This window comes from Myxine glutinosa, chromosome 2 (genome assembly GCF_964187855.1).
Source record: "Myxine glutinosa chromosome 2, kmMyxGlut1.1, whole genome shotgun sequence".
Classification (NCBI taxonomy): domain Eukaryota; kingdom Metazoa; phylum Chordata; class Myxini; order Myxiniformes; family Myxinidae; genus Myxine; species Myxine glutinosa.
The window spans coordinates 197,568,480-197,588,763 of NC_136262.1; the positions used below are offsets into that span (position 1 = coordinate 197,568,480).

Genomic DNA, 20,284 nt, shown 5'->3' on the forward strand with positions numbered 1-20,284 from the left:
AGTACGGGCATGCCCTAGTATACTAAAATATGCAATTTAGTGTCTGTCTGTCTGACTTTTTTTGACCGTGATACATTGTCGTTACTTATCCAATCACAACCAAACTTGACAGGATGACTGAGGGCCACACAATGGAAGTTGTAGCAACTTCGTTCCCACCGGGAGTTTTCCGAATTGGGCCAGATCCGTGTTGAGGTGTATATCCGTATTAAGATAACTTAACATGGCATTTTCCAAGGCGGTTTTTAATAAGAAAAGTAACACCAATGAAAATAGCATAATATTAACGTTATGATAAACAATATTAACAGTAACTTGACGGGCCACTTTATAACCGAGGACAGTTATGAGTTCTGTCCCGGTTTGGACACCTGACCCATGACGTCCTTTTTCTTAAAATGTTTTTAAAATTCAGACCGTCAGAACGTGCGCGACTGATCCCATTGAAATTTTAAACATGTGATCATTTTAAACATGATACCTTGACGACTAGATCATACTTATGAAGTTTGACTTAAATCCTTGTGGTTTCACCAAAAAAAAAAAAACATTTATTTTTATTAGATCCAACATGGCTGCCAGATCATGTGACCTACGATTTATTTGTGAACACCCTGGGAAAAAGTTTGTGGAAAATGTGTGAAGTTTCCACTCAATCTGTCCAGCTGTTCTGGAGGAGTCGATTTTTAAAGTTTTTATGTTCAATCCAAGATGGCAGCCAAACCGTGACCTATGACGTCCGCAGTTTACATTCTCCATTAATATTGTTGCGTAGATCATGTTCTATAAATTTCAAACTGATCGGATTAAGCATTGTACTTATCAATTTATGACGTTAAAATGAGGGCATCAATGACATCATTGTTAACAGCATTTATTCCCTACGTGTAGTACTTGATGAGCCAAATTTCATTATTTTCCATGGCAGGCTTTTGGAGATATCGGTCCAAAGTTTTTCCAAGAGGGTGCCCTTACCACATGACCTAAGACGTCAAAATTATCACGAGAAAAACTATATGAGTCGACATAATCCAGTGAAAATTGTGTTAATCAGACCAACGGTTGGCAAGAAAATGAATTTAAAATGGAATGAACCTGCACAGACCCGCAAAAATCATACGGAATAATAATCTGAACAAAACCAACCAAAGTACCCCATCCTGGAAGGATTGGATCCCAAATAATATCCCCCCTCCCCAAGGGGTTTTTTCCTCGTTGGACAAATGTTGTGTTAATGTCAATAAATAGCTTATCACGGGGCAACCATACCAGAAGCAAAAATATTATGAACCACAAACACATTTGATTACATTTTGAAACAATCACTACTGCTGTTTAACACCAAACTGACAGAAATCTGGAGGAATCCCGACATCCCTAAGGCATTCTATGCTTATAGCACCCACCACAATGAACTGACCTGAGCATAGATCTACTGTAATCTATATACCCCACAGAGGATAATAACATGATCCTTCCTGCCACTTCATAGGGAGTAGGTGTACGAGCAATAATAATGACTAGCCGAAACCCGTGGAACATCCACGGAAGGGAGGATGTGTATGGATAGAGTGTACCATTATGGATGGCATAGGGAAGCGCTCATGGGATCTTCTTCTTCCGTTAACTTAAAGAGAAAAAATTGGAGCTTAAGTCCAATCAGTCCTCTCTGCTCGAAGTGCTCAGGCCATGCCTTCCCGCTCTCATACTTTTATTGCCGTTCGGTGTAGAAAGGAATTGACATATCGTTCGTCTGTTTCAGCTCGTTATCTTTAAGCTTCCTTACGTCTCGCCACCTGCTACACCTCTCTGAGTTACGAGGATTTATGCAACGCACCCCGAGTATCGCAACGTCACTCCATTTAACTTTATTAAAATGACGATAAAGACATTTCCTTATATATCCTAATTTAAAATGTTCAAGGGAATAAAAAGACCATTTGGTTCACACCACCCATGTTCACACCACTCGACTGTCCAATCAGCGGACGGCTCGCTTCGCCTTCGCCCAGCAGACGCCAATACGATGGTGTCGTATCGGCAGTTAATCGGATGCTTTTGAGCCCCAACGTCGGCTAATTCAGATTTTTCGAGTATGGCTGTACGTGATAAACAAAGAGCGCGGTTCGTAGATCGTAAATCCATTAGTGCCGTGGGCATCGGGTCACTGGGTGCGGCATAAAAGGGATAACAAAGTTGAGTCCTTACGGTATTATTATATAGATAATAGCGTAAGGACTCGACTTTGTTATCCCTTTTATGCCGCACCCAGTGACCCGATGCCGACGGCACTCGTGGATTTACGATCTACGAACCGCGCTCTTTGTTTATCACGTACAGCCATACTCGAAAAATCTGAATTAGCCGACGTTGGGGCCCAAAAGCATCCGATTAACTGCCGATACGACGCCATCTTACAACGCCATCGTATTGGCGACTGCTGGGCGAAGGCGAAGCGAGCCGTCCGCTGATTGGACAGTCGAGTGGTGTGAACATGGGTGGTGTGAACCAAATGGACTTTTTATTCCCTTGAACATTTTAAATTAGGATATATAAGGAAACGTCTTTATCGTCATTTTAATAAAGTTAAATGGAGTGACGTTGCAATACTCGGGGTGCGTTGCATAAATCCTCGTAACTCAGAGGTGTAGCAGGTGGCGAGACGTAAGAAAGCTTAAAGATAACGAGCTGAAACAGACGAACGATATGTCAATCTCTTTCTACACCGAACGGAAATAAAAGTATGAGAGCGGGAAGGCATGGCCTGAGCACTTCGAGCAGAGAGGACTGATTGGACTTAACTTAGAGAAAAAATTGGAGCTTAACGGAAGAAGAAGATCCCATGAGCGCTCCCCTATGCCATCCATAATGGCACACTATCCATACACCACATCCTCCCTTCCGTGGATGTTCCACGGGTTTCGGCTAGTAATAATGATTTGCCTTATGCATTATCGAGGTGGCGATTATGTACCATGTATTTATTATGTACGCACCCGGCGGGATTCATTAAATAGAACGATTAAGAAAAAGTATGGAGCATGCAGAGGATCTTAAACCTCTATTGGAGTACGTAATAAATAGATAATCCATTATCACACAGGATTATAATCGGTTGCATTTCCATATGCTTTGTTTTACTGTCGTTGCATTCACGTATATACTGTCATACTAAAATATGCAACTTGGTGTCTGTCAGTCTACATGTCTGTGGTCGATACATTCGGCTGTTGCTTATCCGATCTCAACTATACTTGCCAGGGGGCCTACGGGATTATAAAACAAAGGTTGAAGCTACCCCGGAGGTTTCAAAGGTGGGACTGATGCAACACAGGAATGGCAGATCTGCACCCAGAATCAGAGAGAGGAAAAGCATCAAGTGAAATCAAGTGGAGACCAGCAACACAAGGACTTCAATATACGGTGGAAAGAACACAGGAATCTCATCCAGTATGGCACATGCATCATGATTGTACACCAGCTAAGCTTCAGCAACAAAACAGAAAAGCAGGTCAGTAATCAGTCATTTATTAAGTTTTTTTTATAACTACACATGGCAGACCAAGCAAAGTCGTTGGCTAAAATTTCATTACACAAGTTACTTTAACAAGGCTGTAGAAATCAGTACGTTCATTTAGATTAGACAGCAACAGATAAAGGCCATAAGGTATGAAGAAACCAAAACTGGCAACCTTTAACTCGGTCTAAAAAGGAGTCAGGAAGATGTTGTATTGGGGTTTAGAAAGAAAAAAAAACGTAGTTTAAATATTTGATGAAAGCGTTTCGCACAAATAGCTATTTTGCAGCTTGGATTTATCACTTTCAAGAAATAAAAGTACAAGTGAAAGTGCGAGCAGTGTGCCGTTCGTAATACGGTCTTCCCGACAGAAGGCAAATTGACATTCAAGTACATGGACCAAATGCAAACGGATAAATGGACCAAGACTCAAAACAGGTGTCGATTAGCAAAGAAACCGACCTTTAAAAAAATGTAAACAAAGGTAAGTGCACGCACGCACACAAAAATCTTCGCTCAACTATAGTAATTAAGTGCTTCTAATACTAAGCGTCATTAACAATACTAAAAATAATCAAAAAGTGATTTCCTTGCAAAGTAGGAAGGACTATTTCCAAAAAATACAACGCTCCAACCATGTGAGGGAAACACCTTTAAGACATCCAAACTCTCCTTCCAGCAAACATCCAACAATCTTCCAACAAAAGTGTAGTTTTGCCACTCCTTACAAAAACCTCAACAATAACCTAGGCTCGAGTTAAATCATTTGAGAATGTGCTCACGTAAAAGTACAAAGTTAAAAAGCAAGTGACAATCAAGATAAACCGCTTGTGAGAATCGATTATTGGTCCAAAACCAATTTATTTGATGAAAGGAAATCAGGAGTGATTGGCAGTCAAGGGTAGTGGGGTGGAGGGTGTAGGGCGGCAGAAACAAAAAAAACCCAAACAATAATAAATAAGATTACAGAACAATGCGTCGCTTTCAAAAACAAAACTTCAGACCATAAATATCTACAGTGTTGAAATATCTATATTCCTTTAGGATACCCTTCACTCATTCAATTGCAGCACTTCTGTGATACAAAGGGGGAGAGGGGAAAGGAGTTCGTGCTTTCTTTTTTTGTTGAAGTTAAAGCACACTTTTAGAAGTTTCCAAACTTAGATGCAGGTGCACTCTCTGGACCATGAAAAGTCTCCGATCAAAGGGACTTTCAAAGAGCAACCCTTTCCCCTCTACCCCGCGCCCACAGAAAGAGAAACCGCCTTTATATAAAATTACAATTCATGTCAAAGCAAAATCACCGACATCTTTAATCGGGGTTACATTAGGTATTTCTCAAAATAAATCTGTTTGGCTTTCGAAAGATACTTCCTTTGGAATCCCATGCACAAGTAATACACAAGGGATTTTGTTTCATGCAGAACAAGCTTATTGTTGTTTTTGTTTTGCTTTGGAAGTGGAATTATCATTCCTGAGCAGTTGTGCACTAAACATACATTCCACAAGATGGGCATGAGACAGTGAAAACATTCCTGGTGGTCCCACAGAACCCGTGTAGATCAAGCCTGGGGCTGGGTTACCAGCTACTAAAGAATGGCCTTTGACTGGTTATTTTCTGAATGAAGTTTGGGCTTCTGGACCTTTCCGTGCATTCCACCACCATAGACGGCATATTGACGAGTTCACAAGGAGTTTTGCCATCCTGTAGGGCCTGAGTAAGGTTCAAGATCTGGAAAAGAACAACATCAATTTAAAAGAATCGTTCACAGTTATATCATCCTATTTTGCAAATTAATCGAAACTTGATGCAAAAATTGACTAGTGCAATTACCTGTCCTCTCATTACGGACATCTGCTTCTCAAATAAGACTTTGTCGAACCCTTTGTCCTCCTTTAACAAGAAAGATGCAAGAAAAACGTGTCAGTGTGTGCCTGTGTACGCTTGTGGGGAGGAGGGGGTTAATAATATTTTTTAAATAGCACTTTGAGACAAAATTTGCATGCAACACAAGCAGCGATTTACCACCATCTTGCACTCCTCTCTCACATGATATTTGTTTGTTCTTGGTGACTGACTGGTGTTGGCTTAGCGGTTAGGGTGCCGGCTTGGGATCCTAGGATCCTGGGTTCGAATCCCGGTCGATCGCTGAATTAACGGCAGGGGGGGTTGACTCAGCCTGCCATCCTTCTGAGGTCGGCAAATTGAGTACCAGCTTGCTGGGATGAATGATCCCGGTGTGTACCCCGATTTAGAATAGGTACACCGTATCCCTGCACATCGTAAGAGGCGACCAAGGGTTGGCGTCAGGAAGGGCATCCGGCCACAAAAACATTGCCTCAAACAGGGAACCATGATTGTCATGGGGCCCGCAAGGCTAACCCCAGCTCCAGCGGGGAACACAACGTGCATGTTAAGGCCATTTTCCCTGCTAGAGCGGGGGTTAGCCTTGCGGTCCCCATGACAATCTTCTCCATTTTGCCCTATTTTCTGCATCTCTCCTTGTTAACCCCCTTGCCCGCATTTCTTCTTCCACCATCTTTAGCCAAGTCTTTCTCGGTCTTCCCCGTCCTCTACTTCCTTCTACATTAATTTCCATCACTCTTCTCAACCAGTCACTTTCATCCTTCCTCAACACATGACCAAACCATCTCAACCTGTTCCTCTTCACAGCATCAATCACAGGCAATATTCCCATCATCTTTCGCAATTTATCATTTGTCTTCCTCTCTCTCAACGATACTCCGCACATCCATCAAACCATTCGCATTTCCACCCTTTCCAGCCTTCGTTGCTGCTCTACGTTCATTACCCATGTCTCGCTCCCATAAATCATAACACTTCTCACACATGCAGCATACACCTTTCCCTTCAGCTTCAGCGACACTCTCCTCCTCGACAGCACGCCACTCAGTTCCCGAAACTTCTTCCATGCACATCTCACTCGAGCAACCGTTGCCGAGTCTGATCCACCTTCTCCATTCAGCACGTCTCCGAGGTAGCAAAATGTTTTCACACCTTCCAGCTTCACGCCGTCTCCAAGATCCAATTCAACATTTCCTCCATCTGCAGCTCCCTCTGTGCACACCTTACATTTGAATGTAGCTGCCACACTGGTAAATGACCCTCTCAGACCACTACATTTTTGATGAACCCACTCAGCGCATATTGTACATTGAATGGAGTTCACTCCGACACCCTTCCTGCACACAGCACACGGCCACTTCCCAGTTCTTTCCACCTCACCACATGCTTTACCACTTGCCATCACCTTCGTATTTCCGATATTCACCTTCAGACCTTTTGTCTCCATACATTCCTTCCATTTGTTCATCTTTTCCTTCAGTCCATCCATACTTTCTGCAATCAACACCAGATCATCTGCATACAACAACTCCCATGGTAAACCCTCCTTTACGTTCTGAACCAGCACCTCCATCACAGCTACAAATAGTAGTGGACTTAGTACCGACCCCTGATGCACTCCCACCTTCACCTCAAACTCACCACTGTTCCCGTCCTTCGTCCTTACAGCTGTGCGCGCTCTTTTGTACATTGCCATCACTACTCTGATCAACCATTCCTCCACTCCTAACTTCCTCAATGCCCATGTCAATACTTTGCGTGGAACCCTATCGAATGCTTTCTCCAGATCAACAAACCCCAAAAACAACTTCTTCCTCTTCTCCATGTACTTCTCCTGCAACTGCCTCACAATGAAAAGCGCGTCTGTCGTTGCTCTTCCTGGCATAAATCCAAACTGCATTTCATCGATCTTCACTTTCTTCCTTCTCCTCCTCTCCAACACCCTTTCCAATACCTTCATTCCATGCTCCAATAACTTTATCGCTCGGTACGAGCCACACTCCAGAGGGTCACCTTTCCCCTTGTATAGAGGGACGAGGGTACTCAGTTCCCAATCCACTGGAATGCGGCCTTCTTTCACCACCAGATTACAGATCTCTGTCATTCTCTTCACACGCCAACTTCCTGCTGCCTTCAACATATCTCCCACAACTCCCGTCGGCCCTCCCGCTTTTCCACTCTTCATTGCTTTTATCGCTTCCTCAACTTCCTTCTCAGTTATCTTCTCTGGCGGTCCTAAAACTGGGTTACTCTCTATGTTGCCATCCCGTGAATTCTCTGTATTCAACAGCATTTCCATATATCTTTTCCATCTTCCTTTAATTCCATCTGGGTCGACAACAATTTGTCCCACTTCATCCTTCAAGCAACTCACCCCCATCACATCACACCTCTCTTTCGCTATGTGCTTTGCAATCCTGAATACTGCTTTCTGACCCTCTTCCGAATCCAAGCGTTCTCCGAACATTTTCCTACATGCCTCCTGCGCCTTTGCTACCTCTTTCTTTGCAGCCTTCCTGGCTGCCTTATAACTTTCATGCTCTGCTGTTTCTGCTCCCGTACCCTTCGCCTTCTGCCACTCCTTGAACTTCTTCCTCTTCTCGTCAATCCTCTTTCCAACTTCATCATCCCACCACCATGTTTCCGAGTGCCTCGGTGGTCCTTTTGTCCATCCACCAACGGCTCCCAACAGACTAGCTTTCATTGACATCCAACCACTTTCAAGCTCAACCACATCATCCTCTACCCTACTCAGCCTCTCTTTTAATGCCTCCCTTACTGTCATCTCTTTCAACCTCCACACCTTCATTCTCGGTTGGTACTTCACCCGCCGAGCTGTCCTCGCACCTTTCACCCTTATGTCGCAGACAACCAAGTGGTGCTGTGAAACAGCCTCCTCCCCCGGGATCACCTTTGTGTCCCGGAGGTGGCCCCATATCTCGCCTACGCACCATCAGGTAGTCAACGGTTGTCGTCGACCCACCTGACGTGTACTACTGTGTTCAAAAAGTATCCGACCTTTATTTTTCGTGCGTAAAAAAAAAGAAGCTAGGGAGGTGTTGATTGGTGCACGTATGGAGGTGATCCTAATGCGCACGCGTGAATTTTTTCCCACCTGCAGAAGCTGTCATTCGACGGCAGACCGCAGATGAGTGAGGACATGTAAGTGAGCGCCGTCGGATTTTCGTTTTTGACAAAATGACGGAAAAACTTGAACAACGCTACTGCATCAAATTTTGTGTAAAGCTTGGCGATTCCCAAGTGGAAACGATCCGCAAGATTCAACACCGTTCATTCCATTATGAAGGAGGATTTGGGCTTCAGGAGAATCTCAGCGAAGTTCGTACCAAAGCTGCTAACGATTGAGCAGAAGCAACTCCGTTTGGAGATCGCACAGGACATGCTGGAGACTGTGAACAGCGATCCCAGCTTCCTCAACACAGTGATCACTGGCGATGAGTCCTGGGTTTATGGGTACGACGCAGAAACCAAGTTGCAGTTTTGATGCAAGTTTGATGAAACACAAAATTTGACGCAGTAGTGTTGTTCAAGTTTTTCCGTCATTTTGTCAAAAACGAAAATCCGAGGCGCTCACTTACATGTCCTCACTCATCGGCGGTCTGCCGTCGAATGACAGCTTCTGCAGGTGGGAAAAAATTCACGCGTGCGCATTAGGATCGCCTACATACGTGCACCAATCAACGCCTCCCTAGCTTCTTTTTTTTTACGCACGAAAAATAAAGGTCGGATACTTTTTGAACACACTACGTATGTAACAAGCTTATTATCCTCTTTCTGGAACTGAGTATTACAAATCAACAAATCAGCTCCATCAGCAAACTCCAAAATCCTTTCACCTTCTCCATTTCTCACACCATATCCGTAACCCCCATGAACTCCCTCAAAACCATCCATACTCCTTCCCACATGTCCATTCAGGTCTCCTCCCACCACAACAATTTCCTCATCTTTCACGTTTTCCATCAGCTTCTCTATCGCACACCAGAACTTGTCCTTCTCTTCATCGCTTCGACCAACCTGCGGAGCATATGACGTTCACCAAGAGCTTTCCAATCATCATTTTCACCATCATCAACCTATCACTCACTCTAGTCACACTCACCACACTGTCTACAAACTCCTCAGAAAACAGGACACCAACACCATTCACGCCTTCCGGGCACCCTTGCCACACAAACTTGTATTTCTGTCCCTGCCTACCCTTCACCATTCTCACACCACTTCCCTTCCATCTCGTCTCATGCACACAACATATGTCCACTCTTCTTCTGACCAATACTTTCACCACTTCTCCTGATCTCCCTGTCATTGTCCCTACATTCCATGTCCCAAACCTCAGAAACCGATCTCCACTTCGGGCTGCACCCTGCCCATATGTAGTTGTAATTGTCATGGTTCTCTTTTTGGGGGAAAATGGCCTTAAAACGTAATTCTATATATATATATATATATATTTGGTGCCTTTGACCTTCCTAATATCAATCTAACACTTTCTATAAACCATCCTCACCTGTCTAGCAGTGATTCATGTCTATTCATATCCCTTCCTGTTGTTCTACCAAAAAAAATGGTTTGTTATAGTGACAAGCACATCGCCAACTCGATAGTATTCAAAGAATACTTACCCTGTGCAGTTGACTTGGTGCAAGCCAACTCTTCTGTTTTTGAAGGGTTTTTTTTTCTTTGATCCAATATGGCTGCCAGACCACGTGAGCGATGACATCATACATTTATATTCTCCAATATAATTGTTGTGTAAATTATCCTCAATAAATTTCAAACTAATCAGACTAAGCATTGTCCATGTCGAATTATGACGTCATAATTAAGGCACCAATGATGTCATCGTAAGGCACCTAACCTGAACACCTATTCCACATGCGGAGTTCTTTACAATGAGCCACGTTTCAATTTTTTTCCATGGAGCGGTTTCGGAGATATAGAGGTGCAACATTTTTCAGTTTTTTCCCCAAGATGACGCCTGTACTACGTGACCTCTGACGTCACAATTATCATTTAATTAATCTACAGGAGGATGCGCTCCCATTGTGAAAATATCGTGTCCATTACACCAACAGCTAGAGAAAAATAATTCGTACTGATCGGATCAAGCGTTATACTTGTCGAATAATGACGTCATAATGAAGGCACCAATGACATAATCATTGACATATCTCATTCCTCATGGGGAGTACTTCACAATGAGCTGTGTTTGAATTTTTTCCATTGAACGGTTTCGCAGATATAGAGATGTAATCAAAATAAAGACCAGTTTTTTTTTTGTTGTATCTTTTTTGTATACAGGATCGAGGCTCGTGAAAGAGCTAACATTTATCACAAAAAAAAATATATATATATCAAACAGACACACAAAGTATATAATAAGGGGAACGGTAGACAAGATGGGGAGAGAAGGGGAAGCACACAAACACAACATTTGAGAGCAGGGACATCAGGAGATCTGTGGGAGGGAGAGGGCTTGGGGGGAGGAGGTGTGGGAAGGGGTGGGAGAAGCATAAAACACAAGGACACTAAGGACTTCCAGGAAAGAAGCTGGTATTTCAAAAAAGCTTGTGGGGAGGAGGGGGTCAGGTCCCCCTCTCGTCCTTTTATGGTCAGTGTGGAAAACTCCAGTTTCCCTTGACCATTAACCGAGGAGTTTAAGGTGGTGAGGGTGCAGGAGTTCATGATGTTGCGGGATTCAAGTGATTCAGTGGTAAAGAATGCTCTCCCAGAGAAGAAGAGGAGTCGGAAGTGGATTGCAAGAGCAGAGGTGGATGAGATGGAGGAGCGGTTGCAACATGAGGAGGTCGTGGGGATGGTACAGCACCGGAAGCATGGCTTGGGGTGGATAAAGCATGAGCGATGGGGAAAGGCATGTGTGAAAGAGAGGAGGAAGATGGTTGAGAGGGAGGTGAGAAGAAAGGAGGGGGAGGGGAGATATGTGAAAGCAGTCAGACAGGCACAGCAAGGTGCTTCGACTAGGTGGGAAGGTGTGCGGGTGAGGACATTGAAGTGGCAAGAGATTTGGAGGATGGAGCCAATATTGTTGTTTCCTGTTGCGGGAAACGTATGACGTGTTGCCGTCACCAGTAAACTTGAGATTGTGGGGGTTGTTGCAGGAGGAGAGATATTATTTGTGTGGAGGTTTGGGAACGGTGCAGCATGCACAAAGTGCATGCTCAGTAACATTGGCAGCAGGAAGGTACACGACTTGAGTAGGTGGTGTACACGACAAGTCCCAATACCACCTACTCAAGACCTTATGCGCCTATTAGAACTGACACTCAAACTGAATAATTTCCAATTCAACGGACAACATTACATTCAAACTCAAGGTACCGCTATGGGTACCCCTGTTGCACCGTCATATGCTAACATCTTCATGGGAATGATAGAGGCCAAGATCAATGCACAACCTCATCACGGCATCTTGGAAAAATCCTGGGTACGTTATATTGATGACATCCAGTTCATCTGGTCAAAATCCCCCCGTAGTCTCACACAATTCCAAAATGAATTAAATTTGATTCATCCGACCATCAAGTTTACATTCGACAGCTCACAGTCCGAAGTTCACTTTCTAGACACATCACTCACGCTTCAAAATAACAGACTCGAAACAGAACTATACACCAAACCAACAGACACTCACTCTTACCTTCTCCCTTCTTTATCTCATCCTAAACATACAATTGCAAGCATACCATACAGTCAAGCACTCAGAGTAAGACGCATTTGCTCAACAAAAATGGCAGAAGAAACTTCTCTCTGCCAATTAGAAACACTTCATTGCAAGAAACTATGACCCTCACTCTGTGAAAGAAGCAATAACCCGAGCAAAACGCATACCGAAAGCAGACCTTCTGACTTACAAACCCAAACCTGCAACTAACCGTGTCCCACTGGTAACCACCTACTCTGCTACCTCATCCCAATTGCCAAGTATTCTGAATAAGGCCCTTCCTCTCCTCCATCAATCAGAAACACTCGGCACCACATTTCCTCAACCTCCACTAACATCATTTCGACGTGGTCGGACACTCAGGGACCTCTTGGTAAAAGCAAAGCACCCACAGCCCCACGACAAACAAACTAGGATCCCTGGCTTCTATAAATGCACAGCAAAAAAATGTATTATTCACAAGCATTTACTAGAAGGAAACAAATTTTGTAGTTCTAGCACTGGACAAAAATTCCCCATCACCTCCTATATGAACTGCAAATCTACATGGGTCATATACCTAATCACTTGCCAAAAGTGCAACAAACAATATGTTGGAAAAAACTGAGAATACACTCTACACACGATTTAATAACACCCGGTCAGAAATCAATAACTTCCACACCAGTCAGGGCAAATCTCTACCTTACACGATACACTTTAATCAACCGGATCACTCTATAAATGACATTCAAATCTCTGCCATTGAATCAATCACAAATCGATCACACACCACGATTCTGAAACGTGAGTCCTTTTGGATACATAAACTTCGGACAAAAATCCCTCATGGCATAAATTTTGATGATTAAAGCATGTTCCTACATCAACCCAATCAAATTGTTAACCGTAACCCATTCATTCATTCATTCATTCACCCATTCATTCATTCTACCTTTATATGTCATTTATATAAATATATAAATATATTATATGAATATAAATGGTATATGAATATATGCTTGTTTGTTTATGTATGTATGTATCTCTATATTTGTATATGCACGTGCACCTGTATATGCATATTTGTATATGCATATCTCTATATTTGTATATCAGATCTCGATCGGGGCGGTCACGGATTTTCGAAGCTGTTCCACGATCTTCACGCACGCTCGAAGCTAAGTCATTGTCACATTTGTATTCTTGTCTAAACTGTTTATCTTACGTGTGTGTACCTTTTAAGTGTCCCTCGGTAGTTTTATCGGGGTTAATCTTTCATACCTGTAAAAAATAGTCGAGTATCTCGTGCCGCGCGCGGCCACGCGGCCTAGTTGTTGAAGCTTCCGACCTGGAGGCTTGGTTTCTCTCCGGGCATCCAAAGTGGTTATTTTTTCATTCGTGTGTTTGTCAAATTTCAACTCGTTACTTTATCGTCCATGCTTTATTGTTTGTTTATAGTTAGGTTTGGTTTGAATTTCCTGTAACTCGTAATTAATTAATCCTGTTCTGCGCCTCGTGTGCGGCCTTGTACCCCTGTCGGTGTTTGTTAACTTAAGTCCCCTACATCGTGTTTTGCTTGGCTCTCAGTTTTTCCCTTCTACACCGAACGTAATACTCTCTGTCTAACGTTTTAAATCCCCACCCCACCCCACAGACACCCCCCCCCCCCCCAAAAAAAAAAAAAAACATTTATTTTTTCCTTTCTCCACGTGTGCCGTTGTCTCATCCTGTACTTTCTGTCCAGGTGTATCACGGTGCTTTTCGCCCCGCCCCCATTATCTCCTTGCCATCCACCTTTTGCTCTGTTCACGTGACTCGTGGTGGTCCCTCTCGGCCCTCCCCACGTTGGTATTTTGTGCATATAAGATTGTTCACGGTTCTGTTTAAATATTATTTTAAATATGTTTAACCTTTCCCCTTCAGTGGTTTATTCAGTGGTATATTACAACACGCTGTTTTTCTTCCTATTTAAAAGGCTTTTCTCAATTTCCTCTCCAACTCATTCCACGTCAAAAAAAAGAAATTCAATATCTTATACGTCTCCCTCACTACATGGTCTAAATTCACATTCATTCCATCCCTCCTCCATCGTTCTGAATCGGATTGCTAACTTGAAAATCACAACAAACCCAATTTGTTATCAATGTTCGTCTTTCATTAATCATCCACTTTCTAAACTCCCCTCTTGCCCCTCCCCTCCAAATCCCCCCCCTTGCACCTACACTCCTAAACTCCCCCCTTTCCCCTCCACTCTTAAACTCCCCCTTTGCCCCTCCACTCCTGAACTCCCCCCCCTGCCCTTCCTCTCATAAACTCCTCCCTTGCCCCTCCCCTCCAAATCCCCCCCCTTGCCCCGACACTCCTAAACTCCCCCCTTGCCCCTCCACTACTAGACTCCCCCCTTGCCCCTCCCCTCCTAAACTCCCCCCTTGCCCCTCCCCTCCTAAACTCCCGCCTCACTCCTCCCCTTCAAAACTCCCCCCCAACTCCTCCCATTCAAATCTCCCCCCATACCATTCCTCTCAAATTCTCCCTCCTCCCCCCTCCTCAAAGTTGCCTCCTCCCCACCTCGACTCCTTTCTATCTCATGCCTCCACCCCCCCCAACCTTCTACTGTCCCATGCCCCCCCTCAAACAACCCCTCACTCTGCCTCATCCCTTCACCACCAAACCTTTCATCCTCCTCATCCTTCCTTTTCTTGGAACACTTCTGTAATCTCTGACACACTATCAACTGCTCTCCCTACCTCCCCCTCTCATCCTTCATCTTACCCTACTCCTCCCCTCCCCTGTCCTGTACCCGATGCTCCCCCTCTCTCTTCTTTAACGGTATGGACCTCAAACATCCGGGGCCTTCGCTTAAACCTGACTGATCTCTCCATACAGGTTGCTTCTGACAATCCAGACTTGATCTGCTTAACAGAGACTTTCCTCCTTCAAGATGTCTCTGATTCCTCAATATCTCTTCCTGGTTACTCCCACTTCCGGTATGATAGACCTGAGCCTCGTCCTGGTGGTGGGGTGGCTATCTTTATCAAAAACTCTCTTCCTCATTCTCCTTGCACTGCCCTCTCTCCACCCCACCCCCAGGAGTACCTCTGGCTACGGCTTCCTCTCCGCTCCCACCTTTTGTTCATATGTGTTCTGTACCGTCCCCCAAACAGTGATGACTCAATTTACATTTCACTCTCTGACAACATGGACCAACTTCTATCCACTCATCCCAACTCTCTCTTCCTCATATGTGGTGACTTCAACTCTCATCATGCCACCTGGTTGGGTGTGGGTTCCTCTCTCACCAGTCATGGCACCTCAGCAAAGGATTCTGTGACTCACTGGGATTGACACAATCTGTCAATTTCCCGACCCGGATCTCAGCCAATGGAGTTTCTTCTCTTCTAGACTTGGTTATGACAAACTTCCCTGCTAATGTCTGCTGCTCTTCTTCTGCTCCAATCGGTTCTTCTGATCATGTGCTTGTCAAAGTGGACATCTCTCTGGCCATTCTCAGAGAGCCTCCTCAGCGTCGAAGAGTCTGGCATTTCACTCAGGCCGACTGGGACAGGCTTCAAGCAGCCATCAATCGTCTGGATTGGTCTCCCATCTCCACTGCCTCTGACATCAATTCTTCCTGGGAATTCTTCCAAAGCAAACTGATCTCTCTCATGCACAGATTTATCCCATCTCGTCTTCAGTTGTCTTACCCTTCCTCCCGTCCATGGTACACCGAATCTTGTGGTGAGGCAGTTGCCCTGAAACAACTTGCCTTTGCCTCTTGGAAGGCTAATCCAACTGAAGGCAATCTCAGTTCCTTCCACCAAGCTCGGAACAAGTGTGTGTCTACCCTCAGGAGTGCCAGGAAGCACTATCTCTCCTCACTCAAGAACGAACTCTCAAACCTGTCTCCTTCCTCCAAATCCTGGTGGCGTCTGGTCAAATCCGTTTCTGGTGTTTGTTCCCCCTCCATCCCCTCCCTTACCTCAAATGGCCACACAGTTGACATCGCACGTGACAAAGCCGAATGCCTCAACTCTGTGTTTGCCTCAAAATCTTTAGTCCCAAACCCATCTCTCTCTGTTCCCACCTTTCCCAGTCGAACCCAACTGCTCTTGGACTCTGTGTCCTTCTCTCCTGACAAGGTGGAGGAGTTTTTGTCTAACCTCGACTCTGATTCTGCAACTGGACCAGACGGCATCAGCCCACGGGTCCTAAAATCCTGCTCTGCCACTCTATCTCACCCTCTCTCTGTTCTTTTCACCCTATCTTTTGCTCAAGGTCATCTGCCAGCATCCTAGAAATCAGCAAACATTACCGCTTTACACAAAAAGGTGCAAAAACAGATCCTTTTAACTACAGACCAATCAGCCTGCTCCCAATTATCAGCAAAGTCATAGAATCCATCATTGCTTCGGATATGAAATCTTTCCTCTTCTCCAATGGCTTGATCTCTGATCATCAATTTGGATTCAGACCAGGTCACTCTACTCTGGACATGCTGCTTCTCCTGTCTCAACAATGGATGGAGGTCCTCAATGCCAAACAGGAAATTAGAGCTGTCTCCCTCGACATATCACGTGCCTTCGATACGGTCTGGCACCCAGCTCTGCTCACCAAACTCTACTCCTATGGTATCCATGGAAATCTCCATGCATGGCTTGCGGACTTCCTCTCTGGTCGTAGTCAACGTGTGGCCCTGAATGGATTTCTCTCATCTCCCCTTCCTGTTCAGGCTGGAGTTCCCCAAGGCAGTGTGCTGGGCCCTGTGCTTTTTCTGGTCTTTATCAATGATCTCTCCGACTCTCTGGAAAATCCTCTCTATCTCTTTGCTGATGACTCCACTCTCTGCCACTCCATTCCTCTTCCCTCAGATCGGCAATCTGCAGCCTCCTCGCTCTCTGAAGACTTGGACAAAATCACAGACTGGTCAAACAAGTGGAACATGTCATTCAATCCTGACAAATCTCACACTCTTACTATGTCTCTCCGAAAAGATCGACTGGACAACCCTCCCATCTACTTTCTCAACAATCCTCTCCAAGAAGTTCTGTCGCTCAAGCTTTTGGGTCTCACTATCTGCCATGATCTTTCTTGGGAAAACCACATTTCCAAGCTGGCCTGCAAAGCCAGTCACCGACTGGGCATCCTCCGTCGTGCGAAGTCCTTCCTAGGCACACCTGAGCTCCTCACCACATACAAGGCTTTCATCCGCAGCTCAATGGAATACTGTTCTCCCCTATGGGCTGGTGCTCCTGCCTCACACCTAGCTCGGCTTCACGCTGTTGAAACCAAAGCTTTCAGAATCATTGGAATCTCCCGCGATGAAGCTATCTCTGAGGGCCTTTCACTCACTCACCGCAGGCAGGTAGGTGGTCTTTCTGTCTTCTACCGACTCCTCTCCGGCCTTGCTCCCCCAGCTCTCTCTGTGCTCTGTCCCCCAAATATTCCTACAGGTCGCACAAGATGTGCCAGCAAGCCTCTGATGGTTAAACTGCCAAAATCTCGACTCTCTGCTCACCTTCACTCCTTCATTCCTCTTTTCTCCCGCCTCTGGAACAAACTCCCACACTCCCTTCAATCCCACTCCTCCCTCCAGGTCTTTAAAACAGCTGTTCACCACCATCTCTTATCTTCCCCCATCCAAAACCTTGATCTTTTCTACCCCTGCTAATTCACCCCAGATCCACCTTGTTTGAAATTCCAACTTCTTTCCTGGAAGTCCTGGCAGTGTCCATATGTTTTATACCTCTCCCACCGCCCCTTCCCATGCCCCCCCCCCCCAAAGCCCTCGCCCTCTCTCAGATCTCTCGATGTCTCCATGTCTCCATGTCTCCATGTCTCTCGGTCCCTGCTCTCAAATGTTGTGTTTGTGTCCTTCCCCCTCTCTCCCCATCTTGTCTACCACTCCCGATGTTATATGTTTTATGTGTCGGTTTGTCTTTCTGTGTGATTAATGTTCGCTCTTTCACGAGCCTCGATCTTGTATACAAAAAAAAACAAACAAACCGGAACTAACGCAAACGGTAACTGTAAGGTACGCTTCACTTCCGTTGAACTTGGGGCCGGTGAGTGAGCTTTGGCGTGGCTCTTCCTTTTGTATGCATTTTCTACACATATCTCACATATCACTATACATACTTGACTGATATACATGCCTTCTGTATTTGTAGACTCAGAGGAAGACCTTTGTTGGTGGAAAGCTTGTCAAATTAAAGATCGAAGTCCTGAAACTACGTCCGCGTCCGATTTAATCTCCCGATTATATATATATATATATACATATATATATACTAGTAAAAAGCCCGTCAAAAATGACGGGTTGGAACAGTTTATTTGACGGTGCAGCTGCATGAGCGTGCCAAAGTCTGAAGCCTGGGCCTTGTGTCAGGTGTGCTCATAATCTTCTTTATTTATTAGATATCCTACAGACATAAATGAACACTCGGTTTACTCTGCGCACTTTGCATGTCACGTTCAGTGAATGTCACCTCCCTGTGCCTTGTATTTATTGTGATAAAAAAAAACAAAAAAAAACGCTTCCATACACCAACCTTGAGGCTCAGTTTGCAAGCCACCGTCTACAATTACAATGTAAGAGACATAATTACTCTTCTTTTGGGTCTTCTGGTTCATTTGGGACTTTTGGGTGTTCAAGCTCTTTTGCATCCTTAGGATCTTTTGGGACTTTTAGGTGTTCAAGCTCTTTTGCATCCTTAGGATCTTTTGGGACTTTTAGGTGTTCAAGCTCTTTTGCATCCTTAGGATCTTTTGGGACTTTTAGGTGTTCAAGCTCTTTTGCGTCCTTAGGATCTTTTGGGTCTTTTGTGTCCTCTGGGTCTTGTGTCCTCTGGGTCTTTTGTGTCCTCTGGGTCTTTTGTGTCCTCTGGGTCTTTTGTGTCCTCTGGGTCTTTTGTGTCCTCTGGGTCTTTTGTGTCCTCTGGGTCTTTTGTGTCCTCTGGGTCTTTTGTGTCCTCTGGGTCTTTTGTGTCCTCTGGGTCTTTTGTGTCCTCTGGGTCTTTTGTGTCCTCTGGGTCTTTTGTGTCCTCTGGGTCTTTTGTGTCCTCTGGGTCTTTTGTGTCCTCTGGGTCTTTTGAGTCCTCTGGGTCTTTTGAGTCCTCTGGGTCTTTTGAGTCTTTTGTGTCCTCTGGGTCATTTGAGTCTTTTGGGTCCTTAGGGTCATTTGAGTCTGTGGGGTCCTCTGGATCTGTGGGGTCCTCTGGGTCTGTGGGGTCCTCTGGGTCTGTGGGGTCCTCTGGGTCTGTGGGGTCCTCTGGATCTGTGGGGTCCTCTGGATCTGTGGGGTCCTCTGGATCTGTGGGGTCCTCTGGATCTGTGGGGTCCTCTGGATCTGTGGGGTCCTCTGGATCTGTGGGGTCCTCTGGATCTGTGGGGTCCTCTGGATCTGTGGGGTCCTCTGGATCTGTGGGGTCCTCTGGATCTGTGGGGTCCTCTGGATCTGTGGGGTCCTCTGGATCTGTGGGGTCCTCTGGATCTGTGGGGTCCTCTGGATCTGTGGGGTCCTCTGGATCTGTGGGGTCCTCTGGATCTGTGGGGTCCTCTGGATCTGTGGGGTCCTCTGGATCTGTGGGGTCCTCTGGATCTGTGGGGTCCTCTGGATCTGTGGGGTCCTCTGGATCTGTGGGGTCCTCTGGATCTGTGGGGTCCTCTGGATCTGTGGGGTCCTCTGGATCTGTGGGGTCCTCTGGATCTGTGGGGTCCTCTGGATCTGTGGGGTCCTCTGGATCTGTGGGGTCCTCTGGATCTGTGGGGTCCTCTGGATCTGTGGGGTCCTCTGGATCTTTTTTGGTCATCTGGGACTTTGGGGTCAACTGCACCCTCAGGGTCTTTAAGGGTATTTTTGGTGTTTGGGATTGACATCCTATAGACGTAAATGAACACTCAGTTTACTCCGCACACTTTGCGCGTCACGTTCAGCGAATTTCACTTCCCTACGCCATGTATTTATTGTAATTTAAAAAAAAACTGCTTCCGTACACCAAACTTGAGGCTCGGTTTGCAAGCCACCATCTACATTTACAATAGAAGAGACATAATTACTCTTCTTTTAGGTCTTCAGAGTCCAAAGGGTCTTTTGGGTCCTCTGGTTAATTTGGGTGCTCAAGCTGTTTTGCATCCTTGGGATCTCCTGGTTCATTTGGGCCTTTTAGGTCATTTGAGTCCTTTGGGTCCTCTGCATCTTTGGAGTCCTCGGGTC

At 45.2% G+C, this 20,284-nt stretch overlaps 2 protein-coding genes across 2 annotated transcripts in view; one reads left to right on the forward strand and one right to left on the reverse strand.

Moving 5' to 3' along the window:
* Positions 1-20,284, forward strand: part of ST3GAL5 (ST3 beta-galactoside alpha-2,3-sialyltransferase 5) — a 1,112,943-nt gene that overhangs the window by 138,519 nt on the left and 954,140 nt on the right. The window lies entirely within an intron of this gene.
* Positions 3,513-20,284, reverse strand: part of LOC137420953 (phosphatidylinositol 4-kinase type 2-alpha) — a 76,876-nt gene continuing 60,104 nt past the window's right edge. Inside the window, exons 8-9 of the mRNA XM_068106498.2 lie at positions 5,352-5,411; positions 3,513-5,249 (exon numbers count right to left, since the gene is read on the reverse strand). Of these exons, the coding sequence (XP_067962599.1) occupies positions 5,097-5,249; positions 5,352-5,411 (213 nt within the window). The 3' untranslated portion in view covers positions 3,513-5,096. The remainder of the gene's footprint in view (positions 5,250-5,351; positions 5,412-20,284) is intronic.